The sequence below is a fragment of the Pipra filicauda genome, unplaced genomic scaffold, assembly GCF_003945595.2.
Source record: "Pipra filicauda isolate LSUMZ 115617 unplaced genomic scaffold, ASM394559v2 scaffold176_size3548034_pilon, whole genome shotgun sequence".
NCBI classification, from domain to species: domain Eukaryota; kingdom Metazoa; phylum Chordata; class Aves; order Passeriformes; family Pipridae; genus Pipra; species Pipra filicauda.
Genome location: NW_024104283.1, coordinates 1,015,678 through 1,039,676, shown reverse-complemented (window position 1 = coordinate 1,039,676; position 23,999 = coordinate 1,015,678). Strand labels below are relative to the sequence as shown.

General features: G+C 39.0%; 2 protein-coding genes across 7 annotated transcripts in view; one reads left to right on the top strand and one right to left on the bottom strand.

The window, feature by feature from the left end:
• RTN4IP1 (reticulon 4 interacting protein 1) overlaps positions 1-23,999 on the top strand; it is an 83,523-nt gene that overhangs the window by 3,389 nt on the left and 56,135 nt on the right. For 2 of the 6 annotated variants that reach the window (XM_039379788.1, XM_039379789.1), the window contains exons 5-8: positions 4,986-5,034; positions 6,536-6,672; positions 8,820-9,003; positions 10,364-10,456. In XM_039379788.1, the coding sequence (XP_039235722.1) occupies positions 4,986-5,034; positions 6,536-6,672; positions 8,820-9,003; positions 10,364-10,456 (463 nt within the window). Of the gene's footprint in view, positions 1-4,985; positions 5,035-6,535; positions 6,673-8,819; positions 9,004-10,363; positions 10,457-12,298; positions 12,405-13,492; positions 15,183-19,179; positions 20,548-23,999 lie in introns of those variants that run through there. The other 4 variants (XR_005562970.1, XM_027731730.2, XM_039379791.1 and 1 more) reach the window with 4 other exon arrangements.
• CRYBG1 (crystallin beta-gamma domain containing 1) overlaps positions 21,651-23,999 on the bottom strand; it is a 64,280-nt gene continuing 61,931 nt past the window's right edge. Inside the window, exon 22 of the mRNA XM_039379787.1 lies at positions 21,651-23,324. Within this exon, the coding sequence (XP_039235721.1) occupies positions 23,236-23,324 (89 nt within the window). The 3' untranslated portion in view covers positions 21,651-23,235. The remainder of the gene's footprint in view (positions 23,325-23,999) is intronic.

Below are 23,999 nucleotides of genomic sequence, written 5' to 3'. Positions count from 1 at the left end.
TACACCCTGACATTCACAAAGACCGATGCCTGAAGATGTTTAGTTCAACCTACCCAGCTGCTGAGAGAGGCTTCTTTAAGGGAGGCTCAGATGAGGTCCATAACTGAAGTGTTTACTGAATCACTTGCTGCTCACTTCCTCTATGTAGTGACTGTATAAAGGTAGGAAATGCCCAGAGAAGTTGTGGATGCCCCATTCATGGAAGTGTGTAAGGCCAGGTTGGATGGAGCTCTGGGCAACCTGGTCTAGTGAAAGGTGTCCCTGTCCACAACAGGGGGTTGATTTGGAACTAGATGATCTTTGAGGTCCCTTCCAACCCAGGCCATTCTATGATAATCCAATGTATATCTAATGTACAGACTATATAGAGAATTTAAGGATGTTATCTCTAGAAATTTATAGGGACTTTGCCTTTCTGTTTGCCTGTCCTGTTGGGACAGTTAGCCAAATGTAGTATCCTCTCAGTTATTTGGCAACTCACAAAAAGCCCTCTCAATCACAGAGATATGGTTCACTCACTTTCTGCATGCGTGGACCATTTGGAACAGACTGGTTTTCCAGCATTTTAGAGGAAAATGAGTAGGTGACCGAGTCTTATTTGACCTGCAGGCCAGAACTTTGATGAAATCAGGAATGCAGACAAGAAGAGGAGAACATGCAAGACAAACAGCCAATCAAAGAGAAAAATTGGCTTTGTTTATCAGCCTTTTAATCTGACAGTGGCAGATGAGGAAAAATGCATTGAAAGATTTGAGCAAATACCATTTTTCTTCTGATAATTGAACTTTGCAGTTATTTTGACCTTTAGATGTTTGAGTAAATAGATAGCAAGACCTTCAGAATGGAAATAAGGGCAGAAGTAAAAATACTGGAGTTGAAAAAATAATAATTAAACTTACTATGCTATACCAAAAATTTAGGTCATAAAGTAATTATTGGGCAGTAGGAGTCTAGATGCCTGACCCTCCTCTTATCTTGGCTGATACTTTGTAACGCAACACATTGCAAAAAACACTAGATCTACTGAAATTCTTCACTCACATCTTTAGAAGATATGTCACAGTAAATTTCATCATGAAAATACTGAGCAATTGTTTGTTCAAGAGATAAACAATGTTTTGAGAAAATTAAATTGCAAAATTTAAAGGAGTTTCGAAGAGACGTCACTGAAATTAACTTCCAGCTAGTAGTAAAATTCTAGATAACATTGCCTTACTTTTTATTTTTCAGTATTTAGACTTTTTTTATTATCTTAACTTTTACATGTAAGTAGAATTAATCTAAAGATATGTTGATAGGCTAGCCTTATTTAAAGTTTCTTTCCAATCTTCAGGTAAGTGTTCAGATTGTTAAAAGTAAAATTCAAATTGTATTTATAAAGTGTCTTTACATTTAATATTTACTTTTATGCTCCAAATAAATATTTAAGTACTCTGTCAGAAAAAAATTATTGTAATTATAAAATATTATTCCTACCTAGACATTTTGAACTGTAAAACTAGCAGCAAATTACTTATGTGATGGTACTTTTTCCCCCTGCAGAATTTCTTGTAGGAAAATATATGAAGCGCATTGAAGGGGCTGTGCAAAATTGTATTCCTGAACTCTCAAGACAATAATTTAAAAATACAAAAATTTATACAATGTTTCTTGATTCCTTTAAATAATATATTTGGTAAGGACTTACCTACATACATGATTTTATGTTGGTCTTTTTGTCTCCTGCAGGTGTATATAAATAGCTATGTAGAAGGGTGTATGCACACCCAAGAGTGTGTCTTATTTTGACAGAGCAGCTGTATTCCTTGATGAAAGTGACTTCACTAATACTTTATTGCAGTGTTAAGACATCTTAAAAAGATGAGATTTTTCTGCTGGTGTGTGTTGTTTTCTTTGCCTCTTTTAAGGTGGAAGGGTGGGCTAACCAGAAGTACTTGCTAACAGCCCAATGTCTGACTGTACTTTGATCTGACAGGAATCTCTGCTGATCTGCACACGCTTTCACAGATCTTTTTTTTACAAGTTACCTGAAATGTGCTCACACTGTTTGTGAAGCCTCCTGCTTCACTGTAATTCCACTCGTTTCTCCATAACTTTTATTCTCTATGACTGTAATTAATGTCAATATTCTTGTACGAGCTAAAAGTGAATGTTCGTACTGTACTAAATGTTCAAAATTACTCTGTTGTTTTGAAGTTTGCTGTGAATACCTGGAGAGCTTCTTCAACACTAGCTGTTAAATATCTTACTTGCTGTATTCACAGAATGCATGATAAAAACAAACCTTACAGTTTGACAAGTTCTTGAAAGTTTGCATATACTGTTAAGTAAAGATCTTTTTATAAATATAGAGGCAATATTTTATACTTTTAAGTATGCTGGGGAGAGATGCTGGATTGTTTTACTGTAAGCTATTAAACATACACTCCTGGTTTATATTGTTACAATGAAAATTTGAACGGTATAATACCCCAAGAAAATATTTTTTCCATGTCTATATGTTATTTTGTCATTTTATCTGTTGAGAAGTACAAATTGAGTGTAGGTTTTAAAAATTCCTGATAAGGTAAACACTTTTTGATCCAGGAATAAGTCTCTTGGGGACATTTTGTTGGCATAATTAAATGAAATTTAATTTTATATCTAAATAAAGTTGATATGTTTATTCAATGAATACATTAATTTTATGCCAATATAAAATTTATGTATTTATTCAATACATATATTTTTATTTTGCATGTACCTGAGTCACTGAAAATTGTTAGTTGTTTATAATCCAGAGAAAATGTTAGTCCTTGATCTGTACACCCACTCCCCACCCTATGTGTGTTTTGCTGGAGGGGACACACAGCTGAAACAGGTCCTGGCTCTCTGATGCTAGTTTCTGATCACACCATAGTTTCAAGCAGGGCCCAGGGAGAAGGGCGAAACTCTCATCTCATGGTATGCTTATCTGGAGAGATCTGCTGACTTCCTGATCAGTTGAACTCCTAGAGTCCCTCATATGGGACTTGGTGAATGTTGTGTCTCTGTCAGAAGGGAGGAAACCCTGGGGTGCGAATGTTCATTTTGTTCTTTTGATCTCTGTAGGGTTAAGTGATTTGTTAGTTTGTTCCCTTGTACACATACTCTATTAGTTTACTACTAGCTTCCCTTTGCAGTGAAAACAGGTAGTTTCTACGATATTTTTTCTCCTTTCTGTGTTTTCCTGAGGCAGTGCAGGTAGAAAATTTCCTGAGGTAGAAAATAGCCCCGTAACATAGGAACAAACTGAATCTGGAAAGTATTTCTACCTGAAGAATCTTAAGGGCTTTTATTGAAGGGGAAAATAAAAAAAAGTCCCAGCCAAGCAGCTCCCCAAACTGAAAATGTTACCTAAATCTTTTGAGCAAAATGTACATTTTAAGATGACAACATTCCCCAAAATGTGTAGTGGAAGACATGCCTTTTAAGCAAGGAGTAAAATTGTAAGGGTGACTTATAAAGGTTATTTTGAAAGGATTTAATTGTGACTGTCGTTTTTAAGGATAAAGATGGGCTTAACCCAGTATCTTGAGTGTAGCATCCTTGAGCCTTTTCAAGTATAATAAAGTAAAAATATGCATGTTACTTCAGGCATCTGTTGTTAGAAGCCTAGTTCTGTGGATAAGTACATTGTGGCAGATTTAAAAGCTTCAGGCATTATGGTTTCATATTCTTAATCTGAATTTTGCAGCTTGGATCAGTGAAACAGGAGGGAACAGAATCTGATCAGTTACAAAAGAGGAAGCATTTTAAAATGGATACTGTGACCAAAGCCAAGTCTCTTAGGTTACTTCAAAGAATTTTTGTAAACTGAGACTCTAAATTGTATAGTACAGTTTTGTACTGTAAAAAGCAATTTCATTCAACATCCAGCACACTGACATTTAAAACAGGAATGTTTTAAACCAGCTTCTGAAGATTCTGAAATTTTCCTGGCAGACAGAAGTTGTGAGAAACTTGATTGCCAATCCTATGCCAGGACTTCATCTTGAATCTTCCTTTTGTCCTAGAATTAGCAAATAGGCCCAAAGTCCTCGCAGTGTCTGTAACTTGAGCTACAAGGTTTTCTACTAATCAATTTTCTAATGTTTAGTTACTTAATAAAATATCTGGATGAAATTTTTGAACAGTGATTCGGCTGCTAGCAGTAAGATCTTCACATGAGTAAACTTGCATTAATTTTTTTTTTAATTTAGACTGATAAATTCAGTTAAAATGAACTCTCAATTGCTAATAATTTGGTAATTTTTCATTTTCTTGCTTGTGTGGCAGTTTCCACAACCTGACATTTACAATTTTTTTTGAGATGAACTAGAAAAATTCTACTGCCTTTCTTCTAAAGAGAAAGACAGATAATTTAATAGAAATCAAGCTTGTTCATGGTGAGGGTACTTCATTATATTTTTGTCTTTTAGAGAAATATTATGCAGTATGGGAAAATTATGTTCCATATATTCTGAAGTTCACAGTCTCCTTAAATAATGTGATATTAAACTATTTTTTCTCTTAGATGAGACCAATTTGTGTAAAATGTTGGTGAATCAGATTTTTTTCCTTAGGAGATAGGACAGCGGAGTCTGGGAGACAGAAAGCATTCTTAACTGACTTTGTCCCAAACTAAACAATGATGTTTGGGAAAGTGAGGACAGGTACAGGGGTTTTGGGTGATAAATGTTATAGCCTGACAGCTCCACTGCTTGCATTTAGTGGAAAGCACATCTGAGTAAGTCTCTTTGGCTATGCTGAGATAATGCTTTTGGCACACGACATAAGATCAGCAATGTTAAGGCACATTATCAGCTATCTGAAGAGTTAACCACTCTTGAATAACATTTAGTGACAAATACAATCTTTTGCTTAAAGTAGTTTGGTGTCAGAGATGTATAAGGAGCATTAGAATACATAGTTACTGTAGAGTTTGTTTAAAAAACTGTTTAATACATTTTAATTTTCTCTTACAGAGTATTAATATTAGGAGCTTCAGGAGGAGTTGGTACATTTGCTGTACAGGTAATATAAACCAGCATACCCAGGATGCATCTTCAAACGATTCAGTGTGGAGAAAAAAAAGTAACAGAAGGGAGTTGAGAGAAGGAATAGAGAAATATCAAGCTACTGATTAATCTGTCTGATCAAGCTGATTAATATTTCCAAAAGTGAAATATTTTCAGATTTATTGCTTTCCATCTGTTACATTGTATTAATTTAAAGTAGGAAGCGGGGACTTTCAAAGAAAGGAATTGTATCTAAGACTGCATTTCAAAATTTGGGTGCAGGAAGTTTCTGATTGTTGTAACTTGAAATATGTAGCCTGTTCTCATCACCTTTCACTCAGCTCTGCTCTATAAATACAAACAGAACTTGGTGTATGAGTAGAAAAACTGATGGAGTATCATCTACTACAACTGTTATAGCTGGTCAAATGATGTGGGAGGCCACCAGGCTTTTATGTGCAGTGGCTTAGATTAACTTTCCTTCACTGTCTTTGCCCTGCTGCCCTTTTGTCTGTCTATTCCAGTAGCTCTAAATTTTGGAGAGTCAACATGCTCTTTTGTTGATCCATTAGTTGTGGAACATCCTCTTTTCATGCTCTCAGTTAATTTGGGTATTTTGATTCTAATCACTGTTGTCTCATCCTGAAACATCTTTCTCTCAAGAACATGAAAAAAATACAGCAGTTGGGTGATTGCATCACTGCGTTCCATGCTACTAGGCCATAAACACAGTGGTTTTAAAGAGGCTTACAGGAGAAGTTTTTGTGGTATGCTGTTTGCCTGATCCATGATAAAGCAGGTGACTACCTTCAGTACAAAAGGCTGACCAACCACTGACTAGTTGCAATTTGTAACTGATTAATCCTGGTTAAACTACATTAATTAATCTGGAATAAAGGTAAAAAATATTAGTGTGAATGAAAAAATGAAATGCCAATAGAGAGAAATAACTAGCAAAAATCCTTTACTTTGCTATAGCTTTTGGAGTATAAGATAACCTGATATTGTCCCTGTGGTAAATCAGAGATGACTTACTTCTTTTTCTTGTTACTAGTATTTAACCTATTTACAGTAAGATAGATATATGAAATACTTAAAGGGCATATTTAAAAATATTCAGTGGTTGATCTGGTGACAGTTTTGTAGATTGACAACTTGGACAGTACCTCTTAATGTACATTTAGCTGGCAGATTCAGATGGCAAACTGAGTATTTCATTTGGAGCCTTATTTGTTGTGAGACCTGGTATCTTTAAGTGGCATAAAAAACCCACCCTTTTATCTTCCTACCAACTCCTCTGTCCCCAAAACCACCTTAAATATTGATAAATTCCAGTCATTATTTTGTCTGTGGGATGTGTGAGAGATTATTCTGTACTGGAACACAGTCTCTCACTCCCTATTAAAGGTCCTCATTTGTTATATAAATATAATGAGACTTTGGCTTTTTAAGTTGTTCTCAATGTTTCACTAAATTTTAATCTTTGGACTTCTCCTTTTTTTTATACTTGTTTTTAGCTAGTGAAGGCCTGGGGTGCTCACGTGACAGCAGTTTGTTCTCATGATGCCAGCACACTGGTGAAAAAGCTTGGAGCGGATGATGTGATTGATTACAAATCTGGAAATCTGGAAGAGCAACTTAAAACATTACCCTTGTACGTGTTTGTGTTGCTTAATACTGAGATGAAGGAGTTAGTGGTCAGACTGTCCGTCTTTTGATTGCTTGACTCCAGTCTATCAGAACTCGCTCATTTTTATTTTTCTTTTCCCATTTTTAAAGCATTATTTTGTAAAGCAAATTCACCACAACCCTTTGTGAATGCAGTTTGCCAAGTGAGTATCCCCAGCACAGATTTCATTGTAAGACTAAGCCAGTTAATTGGGCTTGTGGTGGCAAGCTCATTTCCACGTGCTTCTCTTCAATGACTGTGATTTGAACAGTTTTGTCAGCTTCCATCCAAGGATCTTGGAGCATATGCAATGCATGAATAAATTAAAATAGGTTTCCAAAATCCTGTGTGAGGTTGGTAAATAGTAAAATTGATCTTGTAGAGAACTATGTCGTGAAGCAGTGAATTGACTTGCCACTGTGCAACTCAATTGGGAGTAAATTTCTCTTCTGTAACATTGAGTACAGCTGCCTCTCATAAACAATTACACTTATCTTGTCACAGCAGTTATGTTTAAACTAACTTGGGAATTTTCTCTAGAACAGAAGTATTTTTTGCTTTTGTAATCTTTCCATCTGTTTAAACTTAGTCTACTGTGACTTGTATTTGAATATGGTATTTACACTGCTCTTTTTAGGTAGATTGAGCTAACTTTCTGGGAGGGGAAATAGAAGCTGCTCAGTCTCTGAAAGAATTTTACTGATAACTCTGCTAAGAAGCCACATGCCCTTTAACTGCAGTGTGATTGTCAGCAGGCCTGAGGGCAACTGCGAGGGTACTGACACTGTATGGGCAGGACATGCAGCAACTGATTTTGCAGTTTGCAATCAGTGCTAAATTTGCCTTTTTGCAATTCAACACTTTAATGCTAAACACTCATTCTAGCAAGTGACCCTTGTTAAGACATATCAACAGCAGTGTCCTAGGGTGCAGTTTTATGATACAACTAGGCTGATCAGTCAGCTATACTGAGAGGGGTGTTCCTACTTCCCTCCCCTTTTCAGTTGTACTGACTTCAGAACCCATAGTGAACTACTTTTTACCAGGAGCATTAGTTTTCATGATCTGTTCCTGTTGACAGCTGTTAAATTGACTGAACTCTAAACATGAAATCACATCCTTGGAAGATGAGGCAGGAAAACTGCCATTCCAGACATAGGAACTTTTCTATTTAATTTGCATAAAGTATTTTCCCTCTTATTTGTGGGTTATTTGGATTAGAGGTATGCGTATACACATATATATGGAAATATGGAGATTGCTGGAAGTTTACAGATGAAAATGAGAATGAGTTATGCATCTAACAGAACAGGTGCATAGCTCCCTGTTGCTCTATTCAGCCTTTACAGGCTCACATGCTGGGATAATGAGAAGGAACGCTGAACCTGGCTTGTTGCCAGAGGCTGCATATACCCATTCCATGGGGGGAAAGTTTTAGACCCATTGCATTGTTAGGTTCAACGTTAAATAGGTAGATGTGAATGAAAGAGCTGCCAGGAGAGGTAAAATGGCCCCCAAACAAATAAGGAGGTTAAAAAAAAGACTTTTAGAAGTGAAGCTGAGAATCGGGTCACAGCTGAGAAGTGGGTGAGGAGATAAGGATTAGTAGAATAATTTGTTTATGTAATTTTAGCCACTGGAACTGACTTTCACGTGAGTACATGTGATGTACAAGAGATGTTCCTAGTGAGGGCATGAGTCCAGACTAGTTTTTACATGCACGTACCATATTGTTCAGTGCTAGGACCAGACCTCAAGACTGTTCCAGTGGTCTCTGTGGGAGGGCTGAGGAGACAGAGCTCTAGAAGGCTTTAAGCAAGTAGAGAATGTAACTGTGCATCTATGTCTGCTTTTTGGAGTTTAAGTGCCATTTAAGTTATTTAAATAGTCTGTGTCCGCTGCACAGTGAATGGGCAATAACCTGTAAGTTTAAATCCCGTTGTACAGTAAAGCTGGGATTTAGCTGAAGTCTTGGGACTTTCTTGCTACTATCTTGCAGGCTGATTATTTTTTTGCATTGCAGCGACACATAAAAATGTGAAGTGTAGCAAATTTCTGCTATTAATTAGCTTAATTATGGTGAAATTATTTTTTCCATATCATAACTTTAAACCTGTTCTTAATGTCTGCAGATTCGATTTTATCCTAGATAATGTTGGTGGATCCACTGAGAAGTGGGCATTAGATCTCTTGAAGAAATGGTCAGGAGCAACATATGTTACCTTAGTGACACCTTTCCTGATCAATATGGACAAACTTGGAGTGGCTGACGGCATGTTACAAACAGGAGTCACTGTTGGTTCCAAAACTCTAAAGGTATTTGACAAAATCCTATATACTTTCATATTTTGTATTACTCTAGTGACTGCTTTTGTAGCTTGGATGCTAGTCATGTGGCTCATGTAGAGGCAGCTGGTGCATTGTCCTTATATGTCATTAAGTATACTTGAGATGCACTATTATTCTTTCCTTCTTTCTTGCACTGAAAAGAAATGTGGTGGGCTGGTGCTGTTGGGTGTATGTGGTAGTTTGGGGAGCTTTGAAGTTTTGATTCCTTATTGTGCTTTCCGCTGTGGCCTTTTCCATATGGCCTCCCTAGTGAGTCCTGCTGACAGCCAGCGTTTCATAGTAAACAGAGCAAATCCCTGCCTCATTGAAATGAGAGCAGTTTTGCTACTTGCTTTGGGCCGGTCAGGCTTTCTCTCAAAACGTTGTTCCCTGACTAATTCTCTTCATCCTGTTCCAGCACCAGAGAGTAATAAAAGTGATTGAGGGTGGCTAGGAAGTCTTTCATCTCTTTCATGTTCGTGTGTCTGGATGGTGATACTGATTTTTCTAGTTTTCATAAGTGGATCTTAAAACATTCTGCCAGTGGGGCATTCTGATCAGTGGGGCTTTTTAGAACTTTCTCTTCTCTCCACTTGTGTACTTGCTCTCCAGATGAATGCTTTTCAAGCAGTTGCTATGGTATTCCTGGGATGACTTGACCTAATGAGATTCTAAGTCCTGCACAAATACTTTCACAGTAAAGCCCAAAAACAAAATGAAAAGGCATTGAAGAAATAATGTAATATATTTCTCAGTGTGCATATTTCAGTGATGAGGAGGATTCTATGCCATGTATTAAAAATCATCTCTCTTTAGCAGAGGATGGCTCTTTTTTATTAGTGACTTACTCAGAAGAGGTGCTCTTGACTTGTGCTTGTGAGATCTTCCCAAAATGTTTTTCATGTGAGCTGCCATCTGTCATTGTGCAGTGATGATTTTGGCAGATATGACAATGGAAAAATACAATCACTAACACTGAAGTGGAAGGTTCTAAATGCCACATTGCTGGGATTATTTCACCCCCTTTGTGAGTGTGCATAAACATATAGTACCACTTCTTTCTTATGTAACACCTAATACCGTTTCTAGTTGTAGAAACTAGGTAGTTGTTTTTCTTTACTAGCTGACTTGTGCAATTGGACACAAAATTCGTCCTGCTCCTGTTGTGGTAACAAAACATCCCAGTCTGTACATTTCATCCACCTGCTTAGGTGACCTTTTTTTCGGACATTAACATATTTCCATGTCTTTTCCTTAATTTACTTCTCTAGGTATTCTGTCATTAATTTTAGTTCCCATTTCAGTTTGCTCTCATGATTTGTTACTATATTTGTGATCTTTCTTGCAGCATCTTCTTAAAGGAGTCCATTATCGGTGGGCTTTTTTCATGCCAAGTGGCCCAAGTTTGGATGAAATAGCAGAACTAGTTGATTCTGGAAAGGTATGTCAGTAATGGTTATTTGGGTATTTATGCTGAAAGAGATGCTGCTTTGACTCAGAAATTATGTAGGTTCACTATTGGGGAATAAAATTTTATGAGATTCACAGTGAGGAAAACTAGTTAAGAATCGACTTGCTCCAGTTTCTAACTTCTGTCTTTTGCATCAAATTTAGGAGTTCATAATCCTTAAGACTGTTCTGCCTTCTCCTCTCGAGCGTGTGTTTTCAAAAACACAAAGCTTACAAAGGTATAAGGAAGTAATGCCCAGTGAATGTTTATTTTTGCCAGTGGGAATTATTTAGCATGAACTCTGTCTGGTATTGAAAATTAAGTTTTAAGAGGTCTCATTTGGTTTATTTTGTCAGAATAAATATGAGCGTGGCCCTGCATATGCAGAATTGCTTAGCCTGGATGGTCGGGCATCCTACCCATTATATGCCCAGAACTAGAATATTCTGGTTATTGCAAGTCATAGATGATCTGCATTAGTAGAGTGGTGACAAGAATCTTGTGTTTCATTATTTCAGTCCTTCAGAGTATGATGTTTGTGCTAATTCAGCACAGTGACTCGGAATATTGTCAGCATTCATAAGCTTGCAGGGAATCCCAGTGCACTTGGGGGAAAAGCACAAAGTGCCAGATAGATTGTGGTCTGCTTTTGTGGTCTTTTCAGGTTTATGAGCTTGTTACAAAATGTATGTGGGAGTGAACAGTTGATTTCCTGTCTCTTGGATTGTGTGGTGCTGTAGATTCTGGCAGTGTTCTCTTTGGGAATTTTGGCAATGTGAAATTATCCAGGAGTAGACAATACGGACAACTGCTGTTAAGCTTTCTATGTGGTACCGAAGCAGGAGAGTAAGCAGAGTCTGCCATGACTGCTGGTAATTCCAGTCTGTGAACTGCCAAGCCATCTTGTGCTCAAAATTTGTCAATATTAGTAAAACTTAGATCTCTCAAAGTTTTGAGTGTTGATCCCTTTTTTTTCGGTATGCAATGTGTTCCAGAGTTTGGAGAAGAGTAAAGAAACTGCTGTTGTACTTTAGACCTGATTGCTTCTATTTGCCACCTCAGTGCTGTTGCTGCTAAGAATAAAAACCTTCCTGAATTCAGCCACTTCTATTCCTCTCTCATGAACAGTGTGCTGTTGAAACAACCAGTGGAAAGTCACTATTTCCTAAAAACTTACCTACTCATAAACAGAGGTTGCAGCAACAAATAAGCTGTGGGGAAGTATGTTCCTGGCTACAGCTTTGCAGCTCTCTGCTTTGCATTATGTCCAGTGCTGTAGGCATTATCCTATGGTCAAGAAAGAAACCATAGGAGATGATTCTCATGCTGTGATTGCACTCAGTCACACTACTAAATTTTAAGTGTCTAAGAAAAAGAAATGCCCTTGTCTTTGCTCTTACCACTTGTCCTGATTCTCACCTCAGTCATAATTTGTTTTGTGTTCTGTTTTTACCTTGTATGCAAAACAAATGCAGAATATGCCCATGAAAGCCTCTTGGGAAACACCTGTTTATGCAATAGAGATAGGGCTTAATCGGTGTTCTCTGTCTAATAACCTGGACAGGTGAATTGCAATGCCAGTTAAAATGTACGTCATACATATATGAATGTCCTGATGTACTTTTGGTTGTAAGATGATCATGAGGACAAAGATGTTTGCTTGGTCTTTTATTTTCTGTCCTAATGTCATACTGTCTGCAGTCATCATTCTAGCAGCATTTTACTCTATTTCATACAATGTTGTAAACATCTGTGCTGTCATCAGTATTTTGTAAGACCCATATGTGTTCCATTTAGACAGATATTAATAAGACTATGACCTTTATTGTCTAGACACAAGAGTTCTCTTAAATGGACAGACCATCCATTCAGAAGAGTAGGTGTTTGGAAAAAAGACAGGAGAGAATTACTGGAGGAATTGTACTGCAATTTCCTATAAGTAAGTGAAAATAAATGTTTATGTTTGAATAGGAGAGAATAAATTAAAAAGACACAAAGCAATGAAGCGTATCGAGAAGGTTTGGGGAAGCCAGCAAATTGAGTTCTGTAGTTGAACCTGTTAGTTTTGAGTGAACAGATTTGAGTAATGCAGATTTTAGTTATTTTGAAATTTCAGTCTTTTCTGTTACAGACGTCTTAATTTTGAGATTGTATGAAGTATGATGAGCTGGTAGTGCAAAGACGGAGAATAATTTTCCTTGTGTAATTTACCTGCACGTCAGCTCAGTTCTGGAAACCGCAAAATCATTTTCAGTTTACGAGCCGTTTTCTCTGCCTTGCAGCTGGACATCTTGCAAAGAGACTGAGGGGCTGGGAGGCTCCTGCAACAGTAATGGGCACGGAAAAAATCAAGTTTTATTTCCTTGACAAATTTAGAGATACTGGCTACTTAATAAATTGCTGGGAAATCCCTGTTATGGTTTGAAACTGCAGCAATTATGACCCAGTAAGGACTGGCTTAATGTGGGCTCCACCAGGGCATGTCAGAAGCTACTGTATCTCTTTCCATGGCAGATGTTCCTCATGAATTACAAGGTTCTCATCTAAACACAACTGAAATCAACAGAGCCTTTAATTCAGGACACAGGTCTGCTGGCACACTGTTTGCTGAAGCATTGTCACTGAAAAGCTTGTTAGGAATTAATTTGATATATTTGTGGCCAGTGTCGTGCATTTTACATTGACAGTCTTGGTTTTTTCTGCTTGCCTAACAGTTTCCTCCTAAGGACATGTCCTTGGTGAAATTAGACCAAATTTGCGTAACTACTCAAGTTGGAGAAAGCCTCTAACTTACAACTGAGCACTTACTTTGCCTTTTATAAAGCCTGATGGAGGAAGGCAGTCTCAGAAGACTCCTTAGTAAGGGGGAGTACTAAGTATGTTGTATGTTCCTGCAGGACCATGATAGGATGTGGGTTAACATGCAGACCTACAGAAATGTGACATTTTCATTTTAATTCAGTGCTATTTAAATGCAGTACAAGTGTGTGTGCAGTGTTTCTGGTGACTTAATACTCTTTCCTTCAGGGCATAGTTGCATCAGATGGGCTGATGGATGAAAGTTGTTTTTGCAGAAGGAAGGCTAAAGGGCAAGTGGAGTCTCCAATCATGAAATTAACAGACCATTCTCTGTGATGTTTGCTTTCTAGATAAATGTTCCAACACAGGCACCAATAGGAAAAACAATTGCATGCCTATATTAATTTAATTTGTGAGTAGTGTTGATTATACATTTTGCTAAAGACATTAGATGCTTTGGACTTAGCACCTGTTGTTGTGGTTTGGAGGACAGATACTGACTGTTCTTTGGCCCTGCTGCTGTCTGCTTGTGCAGTGCTGAACAAATCACATAACCTTTTGCTACTATTATTTCTCAATCTACTAACGAGGGCTAGTCCACCTGTCATGATTTGCTCTGAGATACCCTGTTAAAATGTGGAATTCAGTTGTTTTCTATTGCTGGTCCTTGCTACTCAGGAAGTAAATAACACAAATGGATATGGTCATCCACTTTGCCATTACGTGGGTTTTGAAGTTGTTGGGATGTCTATGATTTAAGATGGCTTACGTTCCTCCCGCTACCACACGTTATTGCAGCTTCTGGACTCTGTATCCTAACCTGTGTGTATTAATTTGCTTCCAATTCATCTTGTTACAGTTCTGCAAGTAACTTTTTCCCTGGCCCTTGTTGCACAATTGTTGCCATTTCTCTCATCTGTATGAATATTAAACAGTGAATTTAACATTGAGTCCTTGAATGTTCTCCAACCTGGCATCTATAGATGTGGCCTTCTCTGCATTCTCACCAGTCTTTATGGCTGTGCTACAATATCTTAAGGTACCTGAGATGACTTGCTCTTGGGTGGTGCTTGCTTTACTCTCTCTTAGAAAAGGCTCTAAGATGCCTAAATATAGGGATTCTACATTTAAATGTAGAATCTAAATGTCTAAATTAGCTAGAGATCAGTCATTCTTCTCCACTCTTTTTAGTCACTCACACTTGTTTTGAGGACTGTGTTTCTCCATCCTAAATTGCAAAGCCTGCACCTTTTTTTTTTTTTTCAAACTTTGTGTTTTCTTGTTGCACTGCATTTGCTTGCCAGGTTGATTGGCTAAAGCCAGAGATGTTGATCAAGGAGAGGTTGCCAAAAGCTCTGTTCAGCCTCAGCCCTTTCTCTTCCAAAAAGAACCTCTATCTGCATTTTGTCACAGCCACCAAAGAAAAGCGACTGTGATTTTTATTAAAACAGTCTGCTCCTGTTCCTCCAGGACATGGTAGCTTATGTTCTGTATGAAGGTGCTGTCTGGTTACATCTTAAAGTGTCTGTGAAGAGCACCAATGGAAATTTTGCATGGGGGGATAGGACTTGAATATGTGAATTGGCATACACCATGATGAGGTCTTGAAAAATTTCATCATCTACCAGGGACTTAATCAAATGTTCCCTCAACCTGATGTCATTGTATATTCTGTATAAAGTCAATCCTGGTGTTCTGAGCTCTAGTCCCCTAGTGTAGGAGGGAATTGTGTCTAGCACAGCAGTGAAGTGTGGGGTCAACAAGACAGCTCTTGTCTGTTGTGAGTTTAATTTGCTGAGATCCAGGGAGATGCAGATCATGCAGGACTGTTGTTACAATCTATATATATGATATGCTTTCATATGCAAATATGTATTTTTATGTAACTGTAATAAAGTTTGTTCAAAGTATATGGTGACATTGCCCCAGATTGCTTTCATTACCAGCATAAATATCAGGACAACTTCCATGAATGTGACTGACAGGGGATTCCAGAAAAGAGAGCTGCTCTTTCCTTTAGTTAACAGTTTTTCAGCATGGTCCAGTAGGTAACTAAACCCCCAGGATCTTCCTCATTTCTACTGATTTAAGCTTGGGCTAGGATGGCACACACTGCAATTCTGGACTTGTTCCAGTTTCTTACTGCTCTGCATTGTGTTGTTTAGAAGCTGTTCTGCCAGGGCTAATTAACGAGCTAGAGATTTTTGAAGCCTTTTCCACATTCTGAACCATACCCTGATAGCCTGCTTAAGTGGGATTAATTTTCTAGTATTTTACAAATTCTAGATGATACACATGAGTTCCTGTGGGCTGCTGATAGAAGTTGGATATGAAAGAAGGTACCTTGGCTTAATAAGCAAACAAATAAGAGCTGGTAATACAGTTGTTGGTAAGATGGCTCTGGGAGTAAACCGCAGGACACTTGCCTTTCATTCCCATGTCTTAACCACTGCAGCACCATTTTTCTTATGGGTGTATCATTGGATCATTTTTACTTCTGTTAGGCAGTTCAGACAGAAATATCACATACGTGATATCCTTTAGTGTGCTCTTGTATGAAAGTGCATATTGTCTGAAATACAAGTTAATAAAAAACATAGCAAGGAAAAAGTTTTTTACAAAACATTCAAAGATGGGGCTCTGAGCAACCTGGTCTAGTGGAAGGTATCCCTGCCCATGGGAGGGGGGGGTTGGACTGAATGGCCTCTAAAGGTCCTTTCCAACCCAAACCATTCCATGATTCTATGCAGTTGCAAAGCTACCCATACAACTTGTGACCAGAGCCACCTGTTCCAGATGGGAAGAACTTTGTCTTCAGTGAGGGCTGATCCTAGAACCTACTGTCGGCAAGCAATATGAAGCTCAGCATACACTGTTGCATGACATTTTAAGGGGAAGGAAGGATGAAGAAAGGGGTGGGATTAAGACCCAGTGAGCATGGAACTGCAGTACAGCAGAGAAGATGCTCAGCTAAAGGGAAGAAACGACAGAAACAGCAGTGTCCCAAAGCAGCATTTTTTCTTCCATGGGATGACAATAAAGTAACAAATGGATAACTAATTGTTTAGTTCTAGGAAAAGAACTGTTCTTCTTAATAATTTCTGTTCAAGATTCTTGTTAACATTGATGGGAACTCCCTGAAGGCCCAAGGAGACCATCAAGCTCTGCATTTGTGCTCATACACCACATTTGGCACCGTGGTAATTTCTGGAGGAAGACAGCCTTTATAACTCAGAACAGCAAGCAGGTCTTTTCCATTACAGCAAGCCTGATGTCTGACGGAGCACATGACAGCTTTTGTTCTGTGCACGTGCAAGTATCTTTCCCAAAGAGTATCTTTCCCAAAGAGCAGCCTCACCAAGGCAGAGGTAGGGTGTGTGCCGCGGGAGGCAGCAGTTGGGAGGGAGGCACTTCCCAAGCAAGGCTGCCCGGCAGCTCTGACACGGCCATCCTTTGCAGACCTGGGGGAGAGCCAGTGCACTGTCACTGTCCTTTGAGCGAGGGCACTTTTTTCTTTTGTGCTTTGAACTAGGCTTGCTCTCAGTTTGTCTCTCTCCTGAGATTTTTGAGGCTCTTGCTCTCCCTCCAGCGGCAGGAAGCAGCTCCACACTCACTAGAGCGACTTGCTGCTGCTGTGAGGGTCAAAGCCATCTTCATTCCTGTCACGTTTTCTCACTTGTCCCCTCCTGAGAAATTCAGACTGCATCCTTGCTACCACAGAAACTGGGACCTCCAAGGGTGGGCCTGAATTTGCCGTTATTGGGAGTGTATTCCTGCTGACCAGTCAACTCCTGCCAGTGCCTGTTCACTGCCTGCTGCTTTCAGGGCTAGAATGGCTGGGATATCACCTCTGTGCTGTATGTAGGATAGCCTTAATCAGCATCAGCAATTACTCTTTTTATTTTTCCAAACACATGAGTTCATTTCAAGAGACCTGAGATTCATTTCTATAGTATGTCCTGTGTTGGAGAGAATGAAGAGGAAGAAAGTACCTTTCAAAAATGTTTTCAGATAAACATTTCAATGAGGGTATGTGTAATCCTTTCTCTCCCAGACTTTAGTTTAATCCCTTTTCCCTGAACAAATAGGTGTCCTCTGGCAAGGAACTGATGCGTGGCTGTAAATAGGCAGTGTTTTTATTATCCAGTTAATCTCCATTTATTATCACACATTCAACAAACAGCAGACTCCCCTACTTGTTTGTCTGTTCACAGGAAGAAATTTTATCTTAGTCAGTGGATTATGGTAAAGGCTGAGTGAATCACTGTGCAGCAACACGGTCAGCCCTTTCAGGGTTATTCAAACAATGGGACTGACCAGCCAGCCAGATAAAATGTTTAATGCTCTAGATTGTCAGAATCATCAATTTAGTATTCATGTCTCTCTATAGCACTGCCTAAAGCCAGCATTTAAATGGAGCTAGAGGTTACATCAATGTAGCAGCTGGGCTTTGAGCATGTGGTGGCTGCAATACACACGGTGTTTTGAACTGTGAGGCCGAATTCAGGGTTCCTCTGAATCACTGTGTCACCACTTTTCAAATGCAATAAACTTTACCCAACAGGCTGAGGATGCAACATACCTCTTTCTGTCAGGGTTATAAGTTGCAACCTACAATAAGTGACTGCAGGTAGCACGACAATGCAGTATCTTGTTCATGTCTCCTCAGTTGCTGCAGGTGTCTGAAATTAACTTCTGCCTTTCCCTAAAACCCCTTGCACTTCACATCACTTGTGCTGCTGCGCTGCTTTTGTCCCCAGATACCCTTCCCCTCCTCCTTGCCTCTTGTCTTGTTGGGGTCATCTGTGTCCATGCTCCAGCAGGCTGAATTTCTGTATCTTTTTTTTTTTTCATTAGTTGAAGCACAGCTTTGTATGCAACTGCCATTAACAATAAGTACTGTACAAGGGCTGCACTTGTGCTTGGCTCAACAAGGTTCCTGAATTGTTTTTCCCCAAGCTTCTGCTATGAAAGCAAGGACTGGTCTTCCTCAAAACAGTCACTACTGACCAGTAGCACATTCCTCCTGCTGATAGTCACAGCAGCTGCAGCTGCACCCAGATGCTCAGTTTACCCAAAGCCATTGTCTAATCCAGTGTTTTTGCTGCCCTGGGTCCACGTTCCTGACTTTGCTATGTCAGAGACAACACTTCCATTCTGTGCTGGATCCTGAGCAGACGTGAGTTTGTCTTGGAACATGCTCCTTTAAACCCCACATTTTTTCCTCAGTTGAGGTATCTCTGTGGCTCCTCTACTGTGTGTTAGTTCTCATTTTGCTAGAGGTTGGTTTACAGGGACTGTCCTGGCAGAACAAGGGGAAGAAATACCCCACTTGAGGCACTTGGTGAATATATTTATTTGCACAGTTGCTCTCATAGTGATTTGGCTGCTAATTCTAAAGTAAAATTTGTCAGGGGGGGGGTTCACTCATTCCTGCTTTTCTGCCATGTAAAGTGTCACGCTTACAGTAAGCTTGCCTTGACAAAATAAAAAGGAAAAATCTAGTGATAAGATTAGGAGATACTGCAGTGTAATAGTTACATTACTGATGTCTTGGATTACTGATCTCTTATAAGCAAAACCAGTAATAATTTCAGTGCAAGGAATGAATGTCAAGGTAAGGCACAGTCTGAATAAAGAGAAAATTAAGAGCTGAGAAAAGACCCTCCATGAGCACAGACCACTACCAGATTGCATTTGTTGTGTTGCTGCGTGGTCAGTGCTTCTGCTTGGAAAATGTGTGTATATGAAAACCTTTCCTTGGTAGTGCTGCAGGCTCACCTCCTAAGCAGCACATCTGAATGTACAGCCCTTGTCTTGTGGTAAAAGCAAGCAAACCTTTTGAAAGACAGCACTGTTCCAATGCTGGCAAATTGTTTGGGTCCTTATTGCTGTTGTATTCCTTTTCCATCTAGCAAGATGCATGTCCTGCCAGGACAGGGACGTTATCAGTTCTGGAGTATTCAACAAGATAGCATGCATGTTTGTAACTGTGCGGAAAATGCCTGAAGATATTTTTTCTCTGACACACGTAACAAGGATCTTTTTCTAGCACCGTAAATAGTGTGTTTGGATCTTTGGTACTTCAAATCTTCATCACTGCAAGAGCTAGCTGCAGACTCATCTACTGTTCATGTTTGCCTCTAATGAGAGAATTAGGATTAGTTCATCAGTGCAAGAACATGCACTGGGCTGGTGTAAGGGATGCAAGGTAAAGGAACAATCCTCCTGAGTGAGGAAGGATCTTTGGTAGGAGGTGTGGGAGGTACTTTGGTACACAGATCTCATTTTGCCCTTTGGAAGGCTGACTCAGAAACTGACAGTAGGAAAAAACCTCTTCCCTTGGACCAGCAGTGATGAGTATTTTCCATAAGAGCTGGGATTTCTTCTGTACCTCTGTCAGTACACTTATGATGTCTAAAGAAAATGCTTATAGGGTTTTCAGGCTCCTTAGTTAATAATGGGGACAATGAATAAGTAGCTTCACTGTTGTTAGAAATGAGTCTAAAACAATCCAGAAGGCCACTCCACATAATTAACACCAAAACAGCAGTTGATGCAAGCTGGGCTTAATGATGTATGCCTACTGGAATACACAGTGGCTGAATTTTCAAGTGTAGCTAAATGATTCAGCAACAAATGTTTGTGGATTTTTTTTGTACTTTATCTGTGGTCTTTTAAGGGTACTTAGGTATGTAATGATGCAAATAGCCACCAGATTTATAGGTATCTTTGAAATACCTGACCTTGTGAGAATCCTTGTGTTTAACAAGAAAAGCATAGAGAAATATGAGAAAAAAATGTTCTTTTTGTCAGTATGTCATTGTGGACAACAAAAAGGTAAACCACAGTGGCAGCTTTTGAAAGGACTTAAAAGAGCCATGCATGGTGACTTTAGTGGTAGAGTTCTGAGCTCTGAACTCTGCTAGTAGAGGTGTTTCAAAACTTGGGCGAAGAGCAGCAGAACACCACCTTCTGCATGCAGAGGTAGCCCTGAGAAATGCTAAAAGTTAGTGACTACAGTATTTGGTAATTTCTGCACTAAATACTTGAAACAAACTTCCTCCCTTTTCTTCATACAATATTGAAGTGTAAGGCTGATACATTAGTTTATTCCCCATATAGTGACACTTTTTCTTTATTCTGTAGATTCAACCAGTTATTGATGAAGTCTTCTCTTTTTCTGAAGTTCCAAAGGCCTTTCTGAAATTGGAAGGAGGACATGCACGTGGAAAAACGGTGATCAATGTAATTAATAGACAATAAAGTATCTCTAATCATTATTCTGCCTGCAGTCAGTCCTTGAACATAAACTGGTGTATAGCAACTGTTTCTTCTTTAAAAGCTCATACAGGATGCATAACTTATAAAAAAGTCTTGTTTTAGAAAAGACTCTGATTTGTTTATACGCTGCCTGTTAATAGGCAGACAAGACATACTAATGTCCCTTAGGCGTTTCTACATGAAAACTATTTTAAGTATGTAGTTGTGACTTTTGCAGAACACCCTTCACTCCTGGGATAGGAGGAACAGCCTGCAGCATTTTTGGATTGTAGCTCTTGGAGCTTTTATTTTTCAGATGTTTTAGCTAAGTCTGGAAATGGTGAGGCACACTCTTATGTAATTGTCCATGTGAAACATGTGGTGGTTTTCCTCGGCCTTTCCTAGTTCTGTTCACCTCTGTTAGTATATATTATTCCTCAATCTAGTTGATTCTCAGAACTAAGTGGTCACATCACTCTCTCAAGACTGACAGTTTAATCTTGATATGGCAACTCTCTCATGGCATAACTAATCCAAATAGAAGCATGCAACAAAATCAATCTGTAACTGATAATTATCCTAATAGCCCAACTCCTGGCTCAGATTCATCTGACTGCAGTGTTTATGCAGGTAGGCTACAGATGATTTTGTCAGTAGTTGGGAGCCTCTGTTCCTGTCATGCCCTGTTATTCCCTGGTGTGGGTGAAGTGCTTCTGGGGGTGTGTGTCTGGTGGTCTGTTTATAAACTTGCTGTTTTGCCAGTGATGGGCAGTGGAGTAACTTCCCCTGCAATTATGCAGGTAGATTGAAGGGAAGTGGCAACCTCTTAATTGAGAGCTGCACATTAACTGTTGGGCAGCTATGGTGGCAGACAGACCATGTCACGCAACACTTACACCAGAGGAAAGAAGCGGCTGTGGTGTGAACTGTGGCCCTGTGCACAAACGGCACTGAACACATGCTGGTATAGAAGAATTGTCCATTCCTCAAGAACCTGCAGCTATTCCACACCATGTATTCCCTCCTCATTAGCTAGCTGTCACTGACAGAAACAGGCACAAGATGGAACAAAACTAACCATAAAATGCCAGCTTTCTACTTTAAAAATAATTTCAATAAAAAGTTACCTAACTTAAATTTATTTGTAAAATGCTATATTATATATAGCAAGAGCACATCAATATAACAAAGTACCACTGTTTGGAACCACTAACAACATATTTTCTACAAAGAACTATAAGCAGCACATTTCAGAGCAACAAAACTTCAGTGCTTCTTTACAAAAGGAGGAAAATTAGTAAGGCACTTCCTCTAGAGTGGTAATGGTAAAAGCAGCAGTATCCTCTGGGGCAATACGATAATAACAAAAATGTTAAACAGACTTACTATGCAAGACAAAGGCCTGGATGCTCCTAGGAGCAGCTTGTAATAACACTGGTCTAAGCCAGAACAAAACACAGCAGCATAGTTTAAGACTTAGTTTGTATTTTACCTTTTTGTCAATATTATTAAGGAAAACTAACATAACCGGGTTCAAAGCAGGGCAACAGAAGGACCTCCTGCAGTCATCAGGACATCCTACCTGTCACAAGCTCTTCGCTAAACCAGTAACACTTACACTGAGTGGGCACAGCCCTTGTGGCTGGGCACGTATCCAGGCTTGGCTATGCACCTTCCTAGAGCAGTCAGACACTTCTGTCCAACCAGAAGCCAGCAATCCACCACAGACACTGCTCTCCAACACCACCAGAAATAGTGGGGACTCTGGCATTCTCCACTGTAAGCCCAACAGGCTGAAAAACTCAGTAACCACAGCACTTACGTGCTGTTGCAGTCATCTTTAGTGATACTTTCCCTAAGAATTCTAGTTGTCTATATGATTTTGGAGTTCAGGAAGACTATACTTACTGAAACTATTTTAAAAGGTACAAATTTGACTTGGCAAAGAAGAAAAATACCCATAACTCAAAAAAGTTAGGCAGCCTACAAAATAGGCAAAAATTCTTCACATTCCAATACATTCTTTTCTAACAAATGTCTGATCCTTTACATTGTCTACACATGAGAAAATCTAGAATTTTTTCTTAATTTAGGAGTTACTATATTAGCATACTAACTATACACTTGAAGCCACATGTTAAAAATTCTTTGGATGTGCTGTGCTAGCAGTCTTTCAACTTTCAGTAAACATAAGTTTATTCCAGTGAAATATATTAATTTTCCATAGTGAATATTTCTCTATACTACAGCCCATAGGTCCAAATTGCTATGACCACATACACTATTGCACTCCTGTCCTTTATAAAATAAGCTTTAATATTTTTAGCCTCTCTCTCAGTTAAAAAAAATCTTTTAAAAATAATTTAAAGTTACACTTATTGACTATTCTGGGTTACTCACTGACAAAACTGTAACTCCACGGGATCTCTCCCACCTTTAGTTGTTCCATTCTAGCCCAAGGCATACTGTCACTCTCTAGCCAACACTGAATTGTGCTGATTTAAAAAAAAAAATTAGATATACTCAAGCTTTTGTAGGGATAATAATCTTGGATAGGGAGGTGAAACAATTCTGTTGCTCTTCCTTTTTAAAATTGTGAATAAAAGACAAAATTTTCATTGTTGATCCTGTATCCTTCAGAGATGGCAGTGCCGATTCCAGTGTCCAGAGTAGTGGCCAGTTGAAACATCATCTTTGCTTCTTTGGGTTTATACAACTAGTGGTTCCCAACACTGTGTTAACTTTTCCTCGTTGACTGTGTTGACAACAACATGGTCACAATCATACTGTGTGCCTCCTGTAAAGAGAAATTTCAAATTTGTCTTTAGAATTAGAGACAAATACTCTGTGTTTCAGAGAAAATCTAGCAAGAGCTGGTGTAGACAGTTTCTCTTCACCTCAAGACACTGAAATGATAGACATGTTTTCATCACTGCCTGCTTTTGGAATTAATTTTGAAACAATTTTTGAATTAATCAGGATCAGCCTGCCTGATCCTCTCCACCCCTTCAGTAATTCAGTTCCTTGGCTTTTTCAGCCTGGGTGGGAAAGGAAAGAAACACTGCAATGCAGCCAGGTGTAGCTCCTTTAAGGCTGTCACTTCCCAGAAGTCATACTTGGCTATTTAGTTTCCCCACAACAGTCCTCAGTTGTAACTCCACTCTAAAAATGATGTTTACATGATGAAGGTAAGTCCTGCTGCTAACAGACAATACACGTGTGATCACGTCAGCGACAAGGTCTACCACTCATTTACTCTTTGCCATTATAATCCTTTATTTGACCAGCTGCATACACAGAATATCACCCAACGTTCAGCTGTTTCCACTGGCAGCTAAACATATCTGAATGCAAAACAGAACCCTTTCTTAGAGGAGCTTAATTTAATTACGTGATGCAATGCCAAACATGTTCCCATAAGAAGAGTACCATTAATATTCTGACTTAAACTCAGAAGCAAAGAAAACTTTGA